General features: G+C 43.2%; 1 protein-coding gene across 1 annotated transcript in view; it reads right to left on the bottom strand.

Annotated features, from left to right (window-relative positions):
- Positions 1-17,750, bottom strand: part of ADAMTSL2 (ADAMTS like 2) — a 42,481-nt gene that overhangs the window by 16,432 nt on the left and 8,299 nt on the right. Inside the window, exons 3-11 of the mRNA XM_067471824.1 lie at positions 16,332-16,477; positions 14,507-14,582; positions 12,274-12,376; positions 10,203-10,348; positions 9,987-10,110; positions 8,675-8,755; positions 6,354-6,529; positions 4,513-4,855; positions 2,183-2,564 (exon numbers count right to left, since the gene is read on the bottom strand). Of these exons, the coding sequence (XP_067327925.1) occupies positions 2,183-2,564; positions 4,513-4,855; positions 6,354-6,529; positions 8,675-8,755; positions 9,987-10,110; positions 10,203-10,348; positions 12,274-12,376; positions 14,507-14,582; positions 16,332-16,477 (1,577 nt within the window). The remainder of the gene's footprint in view (positions 1-2,182; positions 2,565-4,512; positions 4,856-6,353; positions 6,530-8,674; positions 8,756-9,986; positions 10,111-10,202; positions 10,349-12,273; positions 12,377-14,506; positions 14,583-16,331; positions 16,478-17,750) is intronic.

Here is a 17,750-nt window from a genome sequence, read left to right on the forward strand (position 1 = left end):
TTCCACAGCATGGAGCCAGAGATAAGAAGGAGCTTCCTTGAAGGCAATAAAAAATCCATATATCCATTTCTCCATTTGTCGACCCCAAGATTTTGGTCAGTTTAAGAAACATTGTCCTTGGGTCACCGCTTATGCTGCTCCTTTAACAGCAAGTAAACAATCAAAACTACATTCACAACTCATTTTTTAAACAAGGAACATTCAGAACGGCTGCACGGCCGCGGCGAAATAGACACAGGGTACAACAACAGAAGAACCCAGCCCTCTCTCTGAATTGCCAAAGGGTGGCTTGTCATCATTTCTTGACAGCAGAAGCTCTGGCATTTTGCCCCTTTCCTCTCCTTTAAAGGGAAAAGGACGGCAGTGTTGCTCCACGAAAGCGTTTTGAAGGGACGCTACAAAGAGCGATGGCTCCAAAAATATTTGTCTCCCTCTCTGACCAACTTTGATCCAGATGATACAGTTTTTGTATTGTTTCTGTAGGAAATATTATTTTTGTATCATTTCTGTAGGAAAGGCATAATGAAAGATTCTGCTACCAAGAGCCAATTTAATGCAATGCCTTCATTGACAAAGAGCAAGTGTTGGAACCAGACCGAAAAAATGCTCAACAGCGTCCCTTCAAAAGGTCACTTGAATTACCTTTCCTTATATTAGGAGCATTTCCCACTTGGATGTCACCCTGAACTTTGGAACCAACTTCCAATTGTTAAATAGGGATGTCCTTTTTAAGAGCAAGACCCAACTCTTAATCCAACCAGGGGCAACGTGAGAGATCCACCAATGTAGAGTAGGGGACGTCATGAAGGATTCTATTAATGCAAATGTGGAAGGACTCCAATGGTCCAACTTTAGAAAGAGTCTAATGGTTCAGCCATGGAAGGACTCTAACAGTCTAACTATGGAAAGACTCCAAAGGTCCAACCTTGGAAGGACTCCAACAGTCCAACTATGGAGAGATTCCAATGGTTCAACTATGGAAAGACTCTAACAGTTCAATTGTGGAAGGACTATACTGGTGTGACTATGGAAGAACTCCAATGTGATAGATCCACCATCTCAGAATAGGGGAAATCATGGTGGGCTCTACTGATGCAAATGTGGAAGGACTCCAATGGTCCAATTATGGAAAGAGTCCAACAGTTCAAGTGTGGAAAGACTCCAACAATCCAACTATGGAAAGATTCCAACGGTTCAACTGTGGAAGGAGTGCACTAGTGTAACTGTGGAAGAACTCCAATGTGATAGATCCACCATTACAGAATGTTCCAATTATGGAAAGAGTCCAATGATTCAACTGTGGAAGGACTCCAACAGTCCAACTGTGGAAAGAATCCAATGGTCCAACCATGGAAGAACTGCAACAGTCCAACTATGGAAAGACTCCAATGGTTCAACTGTGGAAGGACTCCAACAGTCCAACTATGGAAAGACTTCAGCAGTTCAACTGTAGAAGGACTCCAACAGTCCAACTATGGAAAGACTCCAACCGCTCAACTGTGGAAGGACTCCAACAGTTCAACTGCGAAAGGATTCCAACAGTCCAACTATGGAAAGTCTCCAACAGTTCAACTGTGGAAGGATAGCACTGGTGTGACTGTGGAAGAACTCCATAAATGTGATAGATCCACCATTGCAGAATAGGGGAAATCTTGATGAACTCTACTGATGCAGATATGGAAGGACTCCAACAGTCCAACTATGGAAAGACTCTAATGGTCAAACCATGGAAGAACTCCCAATAATCCAACTGTGGAAAGACTCCAATGGTTCAACTGTGGAAGGACCCCACTGGTGTGACTGTGGAAGAACTCCATCATTCCTTCCATAATTGCCAAATTAGAATCCACCATTGACAAAACTCACATTCTATTTTGGGGAAAATCGAGAGTGCATTCACTATCACCGTAGTGGTGGATCCACCAGCTAGCCCTACACTATAAACCAGTTGATGTCTATCTCTGGTTTGAAGGGGTCTACAATTTAGCTTTGATACCAACATACCAGGAGTATCCCCACCAATCTTGCATTCCTTGTTTGGCCAACCCAACTTACCTTCACGAGTCTACTATCACCTCCAGCCCATATACTATAGAGGAGTAAAGGGTAACCACCCGTTGTCCACCTAACAATGCCAAAGCTAGATTCTGGTCATAAATAGTGGGACCCACCAACCTCTTACCTGGTTTTGTGGGTTCTGTTCCCTTGAGGAATTGCGACAGAGATAGTGGAGTTGGAAAATTGGGTCTCAGAAGAGGTGTTGATGGTTTTGTCGCTGCTTAATTCCAGGAATGTGCCATTGACTGCGTAAGCCACAGCCTCGTCGGTGTCGTCGTAATCGACATAAAGGCTGTCGGCATGGGACCCCACAGAATTGGTGAGTTTCTTTGAAGAAAAGATACTGTTGGTGGTCTTGTTCTGGTCTGATTCTTTCGAGTCGGATGTCCTCTCCAACAGTTTGTGGGTAATGGCATTTTCAGAGAGGAATTCTTTGGAAGCCAGCCGGGAGTCCAGTTCTCGCCTGTTTCCTTCAACCATGTAATTGGATTTGGTGACATTTGAATCTGGAACGAGGAGTCAGAAAGAAAGAAAGAAAGAAAGAAAGAAAGAAAGAAGGAAAGAAAGATGTTCACATGGCAGCCCCAACTTCAGAAGGCAATTTCAAGATTGCAAATAATCAAAATTGCAAGAGTGAAACCTACAAAAGTGGTGGTCCAACTGTACTCCATGCCTGGTGAATAATGTTCCTCTCATCCAATGCTGTTTGGACTTCAATAGATGCAGTTTGCATTTGGATTTATGCAAGAACAGTTTACTATATATTTGCTTTGAGAAGTAGAGAGTACACTTATACAGTTTGGACTTTCATAAGATGTATACTTAAAGACTTTGGACTATGAACTATTGATTAAGAATGATGCCCTGTGTTCGCAACACAAAGAAACTACATCCTAGCTATGAATGTGCCTGTATGCTGAATTAATACAAGATGTTTGTGAGTAAACAAGAAGTTTTTTGGTCTCTGAGTGCATATTTAAAACTAAAAGGTTTCAAGGAAGAATATAAGTTTTGGGCAACTGCAATTTCAACTTTAACTTCAAAGAAATGTTTTAAAACTCTGCTAGCTAAGTATATATTTTTGTGTGGAGTGGCATGTCTTTGTCCCTGGCAGTTCAAAGTCATGGCCAGTTTAACAACTGAGTTACCTGTGTGCCATTACATGAATTGTTGTGAACATCACTTTTTCAAAGAGTTGACTTCTAACAAGGTCATGCCTTTCCTTGACTAGTGGTTTTCAAAAAGATGTCCATTGAGATTCTCCAGGTTCAGAGATGAGACCACATTTGCCAAAAAGATATGGCATCATATTTTCTTTTCAAAAAGGTCATGAATGCCATTTTTACCCCCAAAAAGCGCCACCTTTTCTGTCACTGAAACTGTCTTAATTCAGTGACTTTTGTATTTGTGACAGCGCGAGTGGCGCCAACTGTGTGTAGAACTTTAAAGTGCAAAGGTTTAAACTGTATAACATGCTCATACTTGCTTAGTTTGTCAATGTATAGTTGGATTGATTGGTTATTTATAGCTGTCAATCAATGTTGTTTGCACAAGTTATATTGCTTCCTCAGCTCAATTGCTTGGCTCCACCTCTTCCTGGAGGAGGGCAGAGTTTTTCCTTTTCCATTCTACCATCAGACTTTCTATCAGATACATATGAGAAAGAGACTTGGCTCTAAAGTCCTTAATTAAGTTACCTCTCATCACCAATTCTAAGGTTTTTACCCTTGGGACTCATGCTTCATGTCCAGATCGCCCTGGACAGCGTTGAGGAGACCCAAGCACCTTCAAACCGGTCCTTTGGCATCAAAAGGAAGACTCTGTGCCTTCAACATAGGCCATTGGACTGGGGTTTGTGTTTGTTCCGACCTTCACAGCCATTGAGAAAAGAGGGAACAGGAAAAGCTTCTCAGCTGCAAAATCTCCTTGGATCCAAGACAAGCAGAGACTGTAATGTATATTTCCTTTACCCCCTTTGAAAATTCGAGCTTATTGCCTTAAAGGGATAACTCTTAGTGAACAATAAAACCTATTTTGAGTTATCTACAGTGTCTTGGTCCTTGGGAGTTCCAGTTCTTTAAAGGAAGGCAAGAAGCAATCCCCTGGGGGAAAGATGTCACGTCTATGTCTCTTTCACTAAGAGTTATAGCTCCCAGGCGCGACAGCATAATATTAAAAAGCCCTTTCTTAGACAATATGATTCTAGACTTTGTTTACTTGCAGACCTCATGGGTAAAACATCTAACCATCTTTTGATCTCACCTCTGAACCTGGAGAATTTTAGGGACAACTGGGAAGCTTGCAAACTCTGGTGGAATTGTAATTAGTCCTATGGATTTCAGACCATGTTACATCTCACTGTAACTCTTGTTAAGATAGTGAATGATGCATATCAAGGCTTCCTGTCACCCATTGTTCTCACCACTTGGAGCCACGTCTCCTCCTCTTCCTCACCTTTGGTTTCTTTCCCATTCAAGGCTGGATCGCAGTCCTTGGTTTCCATTCTTTCGTAGACTTCATTGGTCTCCTGGATTTTGCTCAAGTCCAGGTCTTCTGCTGTGTCTGGCCGGCCAAACATGCGGTTCTCCAGGTGGATCTTTTCTTTGGACAGAGTCCCAAAGAAGCTTGCATTGCGCTGAACAAACCCCAAGGGCTGCTCGCCCTCCACCTCTTGGCTCTCCTCACTCTCGGATGCAGAGAAGGTATAGTACACAGGCTGCATATTTTTCAAATGTGGCCTCCGCAGGAGGGTGTACTCGTACGTAATTGATGGGTTCTTTCCATTTTGGTTCCAAACCTGAAGCGGGCAAGGAAATTGCAAACATTAATATTAAATACTAGCTGTACCAACCACACATTGCTGTGGCCAACCTACCCTCCCTCTTTCTCTCCTTCTTTCCTTCTCTCCTTCCTTCCTTCTCTTTCCTTCCCCACTTTTCTTTCCCTTCCTCTTTCTCCCCGTTCTTCCTTCTCTACCTATTCTTGGACTGCAACTCCCAGCAGTCCTCCTGATCGAACTATCTTCCTATCTATCGCTATCTAATCTAGCTATCTGGGGGACTGCTGGGAGTTGCAGCCCGGGAATAGGAAATTGGAAATATGCAGGGATTGCATATCTATCTATCTATCTATCTATCTATCTATCTATCCATTCATCCATCTATCCATCCATCTATCTATCTATCCATTCCTCCATCCCTCAATCCATCTGACTATCTATTTATCTATCTATCATCTATCTATCCATTCATCCATCTATCCATCCATCCATCCATCCCTCCCTCCATCCATCTGCCCATGTATCTATCTATCTATCATCTATCTATCTATCTATCCATCCATCCATCCATCCATCCATCCCCCCATCCATCTGCCTATCTGCCTATCTGTCTGTCTGTCTGTCTATCGATCTATCTATCTATCTATCTATCTATCTATCTATCTATCTATCTATCTATCTATCTATCCATCCATCCATCCATCCATCCATCCCTCCATCCATCTGCCTATCTCTCTCTCTCTCTCTCTCTCTCTCTCTCCATCCATCTATCTATCTATCTATCTATCTATCTATCTATCTATCTATCTATCCATCCATCCATCCATCCCTTCATCCATCTGCCCATGTATCTATCTATCTATCTATCTATCTATCTATCTATCTATCTATCTATCCATCCATTCATCCATCCATTCCTCCATCTATCCATGTATCTATCTATCTCTCTCTCTCTCTCTCTCTCTCTCTCTCTCTCTATCTATCTATCTATTTCTGGTCTCTCTATCTGGAGGATTGCTGGGAGTTGCAGTCCGGGAATAGGAAATTGGAAATATGCAGGGATTGGAATGCTCTCAAAGAAATCCAGGGAGAAGAAAACTTGCATCTTGGAAGCAGTGCATTTGGATTATGCTCCTGGTCTAGGGGATGCTGGGAGCTGTAGTCCCAAAGAGAGTGTGGATATGCTAATGTGTCTTGTTTGCTGGGGGAGTCATTTTTGCGCATGCACTGTAGCGTCTTTTTGTTTTGGTTTGCTTTGCTTTGCTTTTTGAGTCCCTTCCGCTGTGTTTTTCAGTGTTTTTGTAAGTGATGGTTACTCATTAGCCTGACAGGTGTCTTGTGTCCAAATTTGGTGTCAATTCATGCAGTGGTTTTTTAGTTATGTTAATCTCACAAACTAACATTACATTTTTATTTATATAGATGAATGCGTATTTACTGATTTAGTTCATCAGTGAAGGAGAAAGGATTTGTTGAGGAGGTTCATGAGACCCCAAGTAATGTTTGCATGTCTCACCATGATGTTCAAGCCTTGGTTGGTTGGCCCTTGAGCCACAATGTATTCGATCCCAGTTTCGTAAATGTCCATCGGCCTCCTGTATTTGAAAATGGTCCCCGCAATGTTGAAATTCTTGGGGCTATCGACTCGGAAATTGCCATTGAAGAAGTAATAACCGGCTTCGTCAGCTACGGCTATGGAAGAAAGAGGGGGAATGTTCTTCAAAGTTCTCAACAATGACAACAACCGTCGGACCTCCCCATTCACAGGTTGGACTTTTGCAAATTTGGTTATATACGAAATGTTCTCTCCAGGAATCTCTAGGTCCTCAAAGTAAAATTCTATGGTGGAAGTTGGCCACAGAAGGACCTAGAGATTTCTAGAGAACTGTTATCGAAGGTTAAAACAAAATATAATACAATTTACAATATTTTATGTATTGTCGAAGGCTTTCATGGCTGGAATCACTGGGTTGTTGTAGATTTTTTTGGGTTATATGGCCATGGTCTAGAGGCATTCTCTCCTGACATTTCGCCTGCATCTATGGCAAGCATCCTCAGAGGTAGTGAGGTCTGTTGGAACTAGGAAAATGGGTTTATATATATCTGTGGAATGTCCAGGGTGGGACAAATGACTCTTGTCTGCTGGAGCTAGGTGTGAATGTTTCAGCTGGCCAACTTGATTAGCACTTGATAGCCTGGAAGTGCCTGGAGCAATCTTTTATTGAGAGGCAATTAGATGTCCCTGATTGTTTTCCCTCTGCTGTTTTGGTGAAAGGAGGAAACCATGAAAATGAACAAAATCTGGGTAGGTAAAGGTAAAGGTTGTCCCCTGACATTAAGTCCAGTCATGTCTGACTCTGGGGTGTGGTGCTCATCTCCATTTCTAAGCCGAAGAGCCAGCGTTGTCCATAGACACCTCCAAGGTCATGTGGCCAGCATGACCGCATGGAGCGCCGTTACCTTCCCGCCGGAGCGGTACCTATTGATCTACTCACATTTGCATGTTTTTGAACTGCTAGGTTGGGAGAAGCTAGGACTGACAGCGGAAGCTCACGCCACTCCCTGGAATCGAACCTGCGACCTTTTGGTCAACAAGCTCAGCAGCTCAGTGCTTTAACCCACTGCGCCACCGGGGCCCCCCAAAAAATCTGTATTTTTTTAAAAAAAACCTCTAAAATTACAACAGCTAAACAACAGAGAGGAAACAATCAGGGACATCTAATCACCTCTCAACAAAAGATTGCCCCAGGCACCAACAAGCCACACCAAACAACTGCCAGGCCATCAAATGCTAATCAAGCTGGTCAGCTGAAACATTCACACCACGCTCCAACAGACAAGAGTTCTTTTGTCCCACCCTGGTCATTCCACAGATATATAAACCCATTTTCCTAGTTCCAACAGACCTCACTACCTCTGAGGATGCTTGCCATAGATACAGGTGAAATGTCAGGAGAGAATGCCTGTTCTGTCGTGCGCTGGGTCTGTAACAGCTATACTTTTCTATAGGACGTATACTTTAAGCCCAGCGGGAAGCCAGGGGCCCTCAAAGAGAGGTTCTCAGGGATTTTTCTGAAGTGATGGTCTTTAGAGTCTTTAGTGATACAACGAAGTCTTTATTATGGAACAAACAACAAATCTTCAATGCTTCAAACAACACTTCAAGGCTTTCTTAGTCTAGTCCTCAATGGGCTGGTACCTGACTTTGATTAACTAAACTTTCTCTGTAGGAAAAAACCCTTTTAAACCTCTCCCAGCCTGCTTTCTATCTATGCCTCATTGGTGTGGGTCCCACTACCGATTCCAAATGCGTCTGGGAATCGAGTAGACCTACCAGCTGAGGCCTGAAGATATTTCAGCTGGAGTTCAGTGGATCTGTAATGCTGTCCTCCCTCCGAGAATTCTTTGAAACTTCAGGGCTGTTTTCCCTTTGTTGCTGTGAGGCTGCGAGGCTGTGAGCTCTCAGCCAGAACTTTTGGGACCTTTCTCCTGGAATTTCTGTTTCTGTATCCCCGGACGTTATTGAGAAAGGAAGCTTTTCTAAGGGACACGCTGGTCTACGTCCTATAGTTTAGCTACCTTGTGTGAGACTGCCCAAAAAAATGGCTTCTTTCCCTCCCAGAGCCCAGAACAAGGGGCAGAACCAAAGCTTAATTATAATGGACAGGAGGCCTGCCCTATGACTGCAAACAGATAACAGAAAGAAAATAAAGTTGGAACTCCTGGTACAGCCGTACCAGCACAATGCCTCTAGAACATGGCCATATAGCCCAAAAAAACCCCTACAACACCCATGACAATATTCTGTTTGGATGCAATAGTAGGTATCATACACACCGAGAACATCCGCAGACTTCTTCCGTTCCACAATCTGGATATCTCTTGCGCCGGCCGGAATGTGAGTCACAAGCGAGTAGCCTGCAGAAAACTATATTTGTGAATGAAAGGCAAACTTTGCAACTCTGGAACATGCAAGGTATCATTGTCCTTCTTTAGGGGTCCCTTTCAAATCTATGATACTATATCTGTGTGTGTGTGAATCATATCTATCTATCTATCTATCTATCTATCTATCTATCTATCTATCTATATCAATGGCTGGATGGCTCTTTGTCAGGAGGGCTTTGATTACGTTTTCTTGCCCTGATGAAGGGAGTTGGACTGGATGGCCTTGAGTATTTTCTGTTGGTCATAGGGGTTCTGTGTGGGACATTTGCCCCGATTCTGTCATTCGTGGGGTTCAGAATTCTCTTTGATTGTCGATGAACTATAAATCCCAGTGACTACAACTTCCAAATGTCAAGGTCTATTTCCCCCAAACTCCATCTGTGTTCATATTTGGGTGCATTGAGTGCTTGTGCCAAGTTTGGTCCAGATCCATCATTGTTTGAGTCCACACTGCTGTCTGGATGTCGGTGAACTACAACTCCCAAACTCAAGGTCAATGCTCACCAAACCCTTGCAGTATTTTCTGTTGTTCAGGGGAGTTCCGTGCACCAAGTTTGGTTCGATTCCATCATTGGTAGAGTTCAGAATGCTCTTTGTTGTAAGTAAACTATAAATCCCAGCAAGTACAACTCCCAAATGACAAAATCATATATTTTTTTAGTGATGGTCACTCCTTGTGTTGTGAGATGTTTTGTTGCCAAATTTGGTGTGATTTCGTTCATTGGTTCTTTTGTTTTTAAGGTACTCATTATGCACAGAGCATTTTTATATATATAGATATTTCTATACTCAACCCATTACGCAAAGTAAGCATTTGCAGTATAGTTGATTTTGACCAGGGGTGCTCTTGAGGCGCTCTTGGGGGGAAATAAACCTTGACATATGCAAGTTGTAGTTACTGGGATGTATAGTTCACCTACAATCAAAGAGCATTCTGAACTCCACCAATGATGGAATTGAACCAAAATGGCATACAGGACTCCCATGAACAACAGAAAATATATATCAGTGATTGGTTGGGGGGGGGGGGGTGTATGCAAAAATACTGTTTGCTTACTGTTGAAAATTACCTAGGGCCGCCGCTGGTATCATCCCAAGTTTTCAACATTGTTTGTGGGTTTTTTGTACATTATAACTGTATTTTTAATTAGCTTCTGACACAATAAATAGCCAATAACATTGCATTAATTCCCATCCTTACCAAGGTGTGCATTGCCCTTCCTGTAACTCCCAGTGACATGGGTACAGCTGCTCCCGTTTCCTTGGCACACGCCACACTTGTCCAAAGTGTGGGTCGAGAACAGTATCCCGTCGCATCCAATGGGCTAGAAACAGGGCAAACATAGGGTTGAGGAGCTGCGGCCCGTGGAAAGTCAAAAATTCTACTGACAATATGGTTGCTATAATGTTTAACAACCTCACATTTTCCAGACACGCAAACCCCTCGGAAATCCGCATATTTACAGGAGGTCCCATCCCGGGCCAGGACCATCAGCTGCCGTTGGCCATCGACAGTGGTGCAGTGGAGATCACAGGGCTTGCTGGAGATGTGGACATAATCATCTGCAGAAAGAGAAGAAAGTGAGGACGCAACATGGTACATGCCAACGATCTTCTGAAACATATCTGTCATCATACACATGTTGGTTACACTACCCAATCACCTCTGGTCCCAAACCATAGCTGAGAATAGAAGGCACTGGCTATCGAAGGGTTTTGTGAACTAGATATTCGGGGTTGAGACAAAAAATAAAGGTTTGCTGATAAGGGAGTCCTTTTATTGATTCCAAAAGGCATAGCTCCATCCTATATATCTATAGGTTTAGCTCTTCACTGGTCTGCTGGACAACTCTAGTAGAGGTTTAATGTATTGTCGAAGGCTTTTATGGCCGGAATCACTGGGTTGTTGTAGGTTTTTTCGGGCTATATGGCCATGTTTTAGAGGCATTTTCTCCTGACGTTTCGCCTGCATCTAGTAGAGGTTTCTAAAATACTCCATGAAACTACCAATCCCATGAGTCCATCAGACAAAGCTGTTTGCATTATCAACACCAATTATGAAGAGTCAACATCTGTCCGGAAACTGCGATGAAGCCAGGATGTCTCGGGATGGAAAATAGCATTAATTTACAACTTTGTGACAACATCAGAAGAAATATTGCTATATAAGAGACCTTCAAATATTCCAAAAAGCGTGATGCTGTTCACCCACTGTGCTCTGCTCCATTGGGAAGGAGAGAGATAGTGTACCTTTGGAGAGCATCAGATTGGCAATGGAACTCAGTCTGCACTTTGCCTCTTTTGACGCCAGTTGGCTCAATGCTATGGAATTCCACATCAGTGGAGGTAATGGGGATGGACCATGAATGTGATGATGATGACACCACTCCTAGCCAAAAACACAGAACTCCACATGAGCTACAGGACTTCCCGTATTCCACATGACCGGGAAGACGGTATGGACATCAGTCCAAGGAGGTCAATGCAATATCAGCCTGGTTGAACCAGATGGATACAAAGAAGAATGTGGAGACATTAGTCTAATGATGGATTGGCTTGATGGATCATGTGGAAACCAAGAAGTTGGCGAGATCCATTCAGTGGGACCAATGAATGAACCATTGCGGATACCATTGTTGTGCCTCAACTGTTTCATCCAAATGCTGAACTTAGCATAGAGAAGCCATGAGAAAACTTGGGCCCTCCATATGTTTTGGACTTCAACTCCCACAATTCCTAACAGCCGTGGAAACCAAGAAGTTGGTGAGATCCGTTCAGTGGGACCAATGAATGCACCATTGCGGATACCATTGTGGTGCCCTCATCCAAATGTATTCAGCGTTGAACTTAGCATAGAGAAGCCATGAGAAAGCTTGGGCCCTCCAGATGTTTTGAACTCCAACTCCCACAATTCCTAACAGCCTATCGGCTGTTAGGAATTGTGGGAGTTGGAGTCCAAAACATCTGGAGGGCCCAAGTTTGCCCATGTCTGGTATAGACTCTCCTTAAGTCTGTAGCTTTGTGAAACAGCATTTCAGAGGCTGGAATATATCAAAAATTGGAGTCATCTGGACCGTGTAGACACTGTCGCAGAACCATGGCTGGATCATCCGAGTGCATTCAGCCACGGATTTATAGACTTGTCTCAAGACTGGAGTATTTCAGACACTGGAGAGTGAAGGACGTATCTCCCTTCCTGAATTTGTTAGCTTTGTCTCGTCAGTTGAAAGGTGGCTCTCCAGCATCCTGCTGGCCCATAACAATGGTTTTCTTATATCGAAGCAGCTGTCAAAGCCCTCCTCCCAGTGAGAGGAAGTGGTGGGTGGCATCTTTGCTAATCTGATCAAACCTCAGAAGAAGAGGAAGAAGAAAATGCATCCCTTCCGAGAGGAGAAGAGAGCCTCATTCATTTCCCCTCCGCCCATCCCTCCACTCCATGTCTTTAGGTTGTCAAAACCCACCGCACAAAGAAAGGTCTCGTTGTTTACCGGGATATAAAGGTTTCCATTGATAGGTCTGCCCATTGTACACGTGTGAGTTGAAGGATGAGCACTGCTCCTCGCGGAAGCTCCGGCCATTCGGGGGGCACTGCTGGAAAAGATCACAAAGAAAAGGGGGGACCACATCAACCCAGCGTCCAACGTCCCATTTCTCTCCTCAACATGGACCTCACTCACCCAAGACACGAGAATGAACATACAATACAATCCTCTTATCCATGGACTCGATATCCAAGGTTCACATAGCTCCAAAATACATCCCCCTTCCAGAAAGATTCATATAGACCCACCTAGGTAGATGGACTGCAAGTATATTCAAAATACAGAGTTTGCTATTATCCATAGTTTGGAGCAAGGGTTCTCAAACTTTTTCAGCCACGGAGTTTATCGTGGGGACCCAAGAAATGTCCCCATGGTAATATGCACACACACATACACACACAAAATCCATATATATATTCCACCCTTCTCACCCTGCAGGGGACTCGGGGTGGATCACATTGCACATATACATGGCAAGCATTCAATGCCATAGATACACAACATATATAGACAAGCATAATAGAAGCAACCCCAGGGGCCATCTAGTCCAACCTCGTTTATTCTGCCATGCAAGAAAAGCACAAAGTACGCCCAACAGATGGGTATCCAGCCTTTGTAATAATAATAATAATAATAATACGAGCAACCCCAGGGTCCATTCAGCCCAACCCCTTTCTGCCATGCATGAAAAGCATTATTATTATTATTATTATTATTATTAAACTTTATTTGTACCCCGCTAGCATCTCCCGAAGGACTCAATGAGGCTTGCAAAGGCCAAGGCCTCAACACACAATACAACAATTACAAACCAAAGGCAAATTAAAAACAATTAAAGCAATATAAACAACAAGCAATAAACAATCCAAACACCCTCAACAGATGGCCATCCAGCCTTTGCAATAATAATAATAATAATAATAATAATAATAATAATAAATATTATAAGCATAAGAATAAGAATAATAATAATAATATAATAATAATAATAATAATAATAATAATAATAATAATAATGGAAGCAACCGCAGGGGCCATCCAATCCAACTTCCTTTATTCTGCCATGCAAGAAAGCACAATCAAAGCACCCCCAACAGATGGCCACATTAATAATAATAATAATAATAATAATAATGCGAGCAACCCCCGGGTCCATTCAGCCCAACCTCTTTCTGCCATGCATGAAAAGTATAATCAGAACACTCCCAACAGATGGACATCCAGCCTTTGCAATAGTAATAATAATAATAATAATAATAATAATAATAATAATTGTTATTGTGGCGCACTGGGACTGTGGTGCAGCTGGCTGAGTGTCAGCTGCATTAAGATCACTCTGACCTAAAGGTCATGAGTTCGAAGCCAGCCTGGGTTGGAGTGGGCTTCCAACCAATTGTGTAGCCTGTTGTCCACCTTTGCAACCCGAAAGACAGTTGCATCTGTCAAGTAGGAAAATTAGGTACAACCTTGTGTGGGGAGGCTAAATTAACTAATGTATGAGGCCATAAAAAAAAGACTCCAGCAAAAGCACTCCAGCAAAAGTACGCGGGGAATGCAGAAGTACTTCATCAGTGTCGCAGATGGATGATGAAAGCGACAGCTCCCCTGGCGGCCAGAAAAAAGTTAAATAGCCTCTGTGTATGTCTGTATATGTTGTATGTCAAATTGGCATTGAATGTTTGCCATATATGTGTACATTGTAATCCGCCCTGAGTCCCCTGCGGGGTGAGAAGGGCGGAATATAAATACTGTAAATAAATAAATAAATAAATAATAGAAGCAACCGCAAGGGCCATCCAGTCCAACCCCCTTTATTCTGCCATGCAGGAAAATCACAAAGTACCCCCAACAGATGGCTATCCAGCCTTCGTCGTAATAATAATAATAATAATAATAATAATAATAATATTATAATAACAACAATAATAGAAGCAACCACAAGGGCCATCCAGTCCAACCCCTTTTCTTCTGACATGCATGAAAAACACAATCAAAACACCCCCAGCAGATGGCTATCCAACCTTTGCAGTAATAGGGGATCGCACTGCACCAAGTAAATGCTCAGACACTTGCCTTGTTGGTCTCACTGCAAGCCCAGGTGCATCCCCACTGACACATTAATGCAGTTCAACCCCTATTTTATCCTCCCATCAAAAACCACACAAAATATCCTTCTTACTTGTACTTTGCACAGCTGGTACCTCTTGGAAGTCCCGGTGCATGTCTTGTTGAGAAACCCGGTCGCCGACTTCCTTCTAGAGGCAGCAAGAGAGGAAATGGTTCATATAGACTCCCAGGTGAGTCTTCAGCAAGAGCAATACCTCAAAGTAGCATGTTATGATGTCTATATAGAGCTTTGACGTCAACTTAACTGCCACGGCTCCACATTATGGAGTCCTGGGATTTGTAACACAATCCCATAACAGTGTTTGACAACCTGCTAATAATTCCATTTAAAAGACTTGTTCTAAATGAACACATTCCTTTTCAAAGCACAACGCAACCACGTTTCATTCCCTGCAGGCGTGCATTCATGTCTTTTGGTGCATCCACATTGCAGAATGGATGCCATTTGACATCATTCCATGCTGTGGAGTCGTGGGAGTTGTAGTTTTACAAGGTCCTGAATATGTGTACTTTAATCCGCTCCGAGTCCGTCCAGGAAGATAAAGCAGAATATAAATAAAGTATGTATATGTCTTCCTCTGCCCAAAAGTACCAGTGCCTAACCAAACTACAAATCCCAATATTCCGTGGCAAGTCAAGTGATATCAAACTGCATTAATTCGACAATGTAGATGCATCCCGGGGTCGATTTGTGTCTGGACAGCTGAGACTAGGGGAGACCTATATCATACTGCTTCTAGATTGGATACTAAAGGGTAAAGGTAAAGGTTTTCCCCTGACATTAAGTCCATTCGTGTCCGGCGTTGAGCCGGCCGAAGAGCCGGCGTTGTCCTTGTCCATGTGGCCAGCATGACTGCTTGGAGCGCCCTTACCTTCCCAGCAGAGCGGTACCTATTGATCTACTCACATTTGCTTGTTTTCGAACTGCTAGGTTGGCAGAAGCTGGAGCTAACAGCGGGAGCTCACCCCACTCCCCGGATTCGAACCTACGACCTTTTGGTATTTAATAAGCCTCGGCACTATAAGAGGGTTTTGCGAGACCAGTCGCTCTCATGGCTACAGACCATATTTTAGTTATTAGTTTAGTTATTTAGTTAGCATATTTGGTGCTCATCTCCATTTCTAAGCCGAAGAGCCGGCATTGTCCGTAGACATCTCCAAGGTCATGTGGCCGGCATGACTGCATAGAGCACCGTTATAGGTTGAGTTATAGGTCTTGCATTTTGTATCTCAAAGGGAAAGGCCATGGTAGCGCAGCGGGTTAAACCGCTAGCTTCAGGAAATCTGCTGACCGGAAGGTTGGCAGTTCAAAGCCGTGAATCGGGGTGAGCTCCCAGCTGTCAGCCCAGCTCCTGCCAACCTGGTAGTTCGAAAGCATGCAATGTGAGTAGATCAATAGGTACTGCACACCAACCACACAATCGAATATGTCTATGGACAACAGGCTCCTCGGCATGGAAAAATGGAACAAGAGCACGTCCCAATGGCTGGAGTTGAGCATCACCTTCAGACACCGTAGATGGAAGGGGAAGCCTTTACCTTTGTCTGTGTATTGTATGCCGTTGTTCACTGTGTGTAAAAGACACTGAATGTTTGCCTCTTATATGTATATTGTAATCCACTCTGAGTCCCTCCAGGGAGATAAAGTGGAATATAAAGAATGTTTTTTATATTATTATTATTATTATTATTATTATTATTATTGGGATTTCTTAGGTTGTATAAGGCGTCTGGTTCCAATTAGACCCTCTTCCCTCCAACTTAGGGTGCATCTACACATGGACACTGCAGAATTAATGCAGCTTGACGGCACTTTAACTGCCAAGGCTCAGTGCTATGGCATACGGAAAGCTGTTGCAAAGGGAGATGCCCATTACCTTTGTCGGAGGCAGTGCCGTTCTTGGGACTTGACTCCCCCGCCACACGTCCGGGTGCAGGCCGTCCATTTCGTCCACTCGCCCCACCAATATGCCGTAATGTCAGTCCCACCTTCTTCAAGGCTGTTTGAAGCCGGTGCGTGATCCTGTTTGAAAATGGGGGAATAACATAAGATGAATCTACACCAATGGTACTCAAAGCGTGCTCTGTGAGAAGCCTTTGCCTTTGTGCGTTTGTGTCTCATTGCATTTCATTATAAGAAGGCATTGAATGTTTGCCTGTGTCTGTTTATGTGCTGTAATTCGCTCTGAGTCCCCTCGGGGAAAAGGGCCAAATATAAATAAAGTATTATTATTATTATTATTAGCAACCTAATAATAATAATAATAATAATAATAATAATAATCTTGCTTGCTGTGTACTAATCTTTTTGTGTTAATAATAATAATAATAATAATAGGTAAAGGTTGTCCCTTGACATTAAGTCCAGTCATGTCTGAAGAGCCGGCGTTGTCCATAGACACCTCCTAGGTCATGTGGCCAGCATGACTGCATGGAGTGCCGTTACCTTCCCACCGGAGCGGTACCTATTCATCTACTCACATTTGCATGTTTTCGAACTGCTAGGTTGGCAGGAGCTAGGGCTAACAGCGGGAGCTCACCCCGACCCATGGCTTTGAACTGCCAACCTTTAGGTCAGCAGATTCAACAGTTCAATGGCTTAACCGCTGCCAATGTCACTAACAAGAAGTACATTATGTCCCATGTTCAAGCCATATAATTTAACTCACTGTGCCACCAGGGGCTCCCCAATAATAATAATAATAATAATTAGTAGTAGTAGTAGTAGTAGTAGTAGTAAGTAGTAGTATTATTTTGGAGTGCAATACTCCTGACCTTATGTTCGTGGGGGAAAAAAACAAAGTGTGGATTATCAATGTTGCAATCCCAAATTACAGCAGAATTTATGAGAAGCAACTGGAAAAGCTTACATGAAGATTTAAAGATTGAACTGCAAAGACTTTGGCACAAGCCAGTTAAGGTGGTCCCAGTGGTGATTGGCACACTGAGTGCAGTGCCGCAAGACCTTGGCCTGCACTTAAAAGCAATCGGCACTGACAAAATTATCATCTGTCAGCTGCAAAAGGCCGTCCTACTTGGATCTGCACACATTATTTGCCGATACATCACACTTGGGAAGTGTCCGGTATGTGATCAAATACAACAGCCAGCATAGTGATCTTGTTTGCTGTGTATCAAATCATAATACAGTAGAGTCTCACTTATCTGACATAAATGAGCTGGCAGAACATTGGATAAATGAAAATGTTGGATAATATGGCATTAAGTCCAGTTGTGTCCAACTCCGGGGTGTGGTGCTCATCTCCATTTTTAAGCTGAAGAGCCGGCGTTGTCCG

This window comes from Anolis sagrei, chromosome 11 (genome assembly GCF_037176765.1).
Source record: "Anolis sagrei isolate rAnoSag1 chromosome 11, rAnoSag1.mat, whole genome shotgun sequence".
Classification (NCBI taxonomy): Eukaryota; Metazoa; Chordata; class Lepidosauria; order Squamata; family Dactyloidae; genus Anolis; species Anolis sagrei.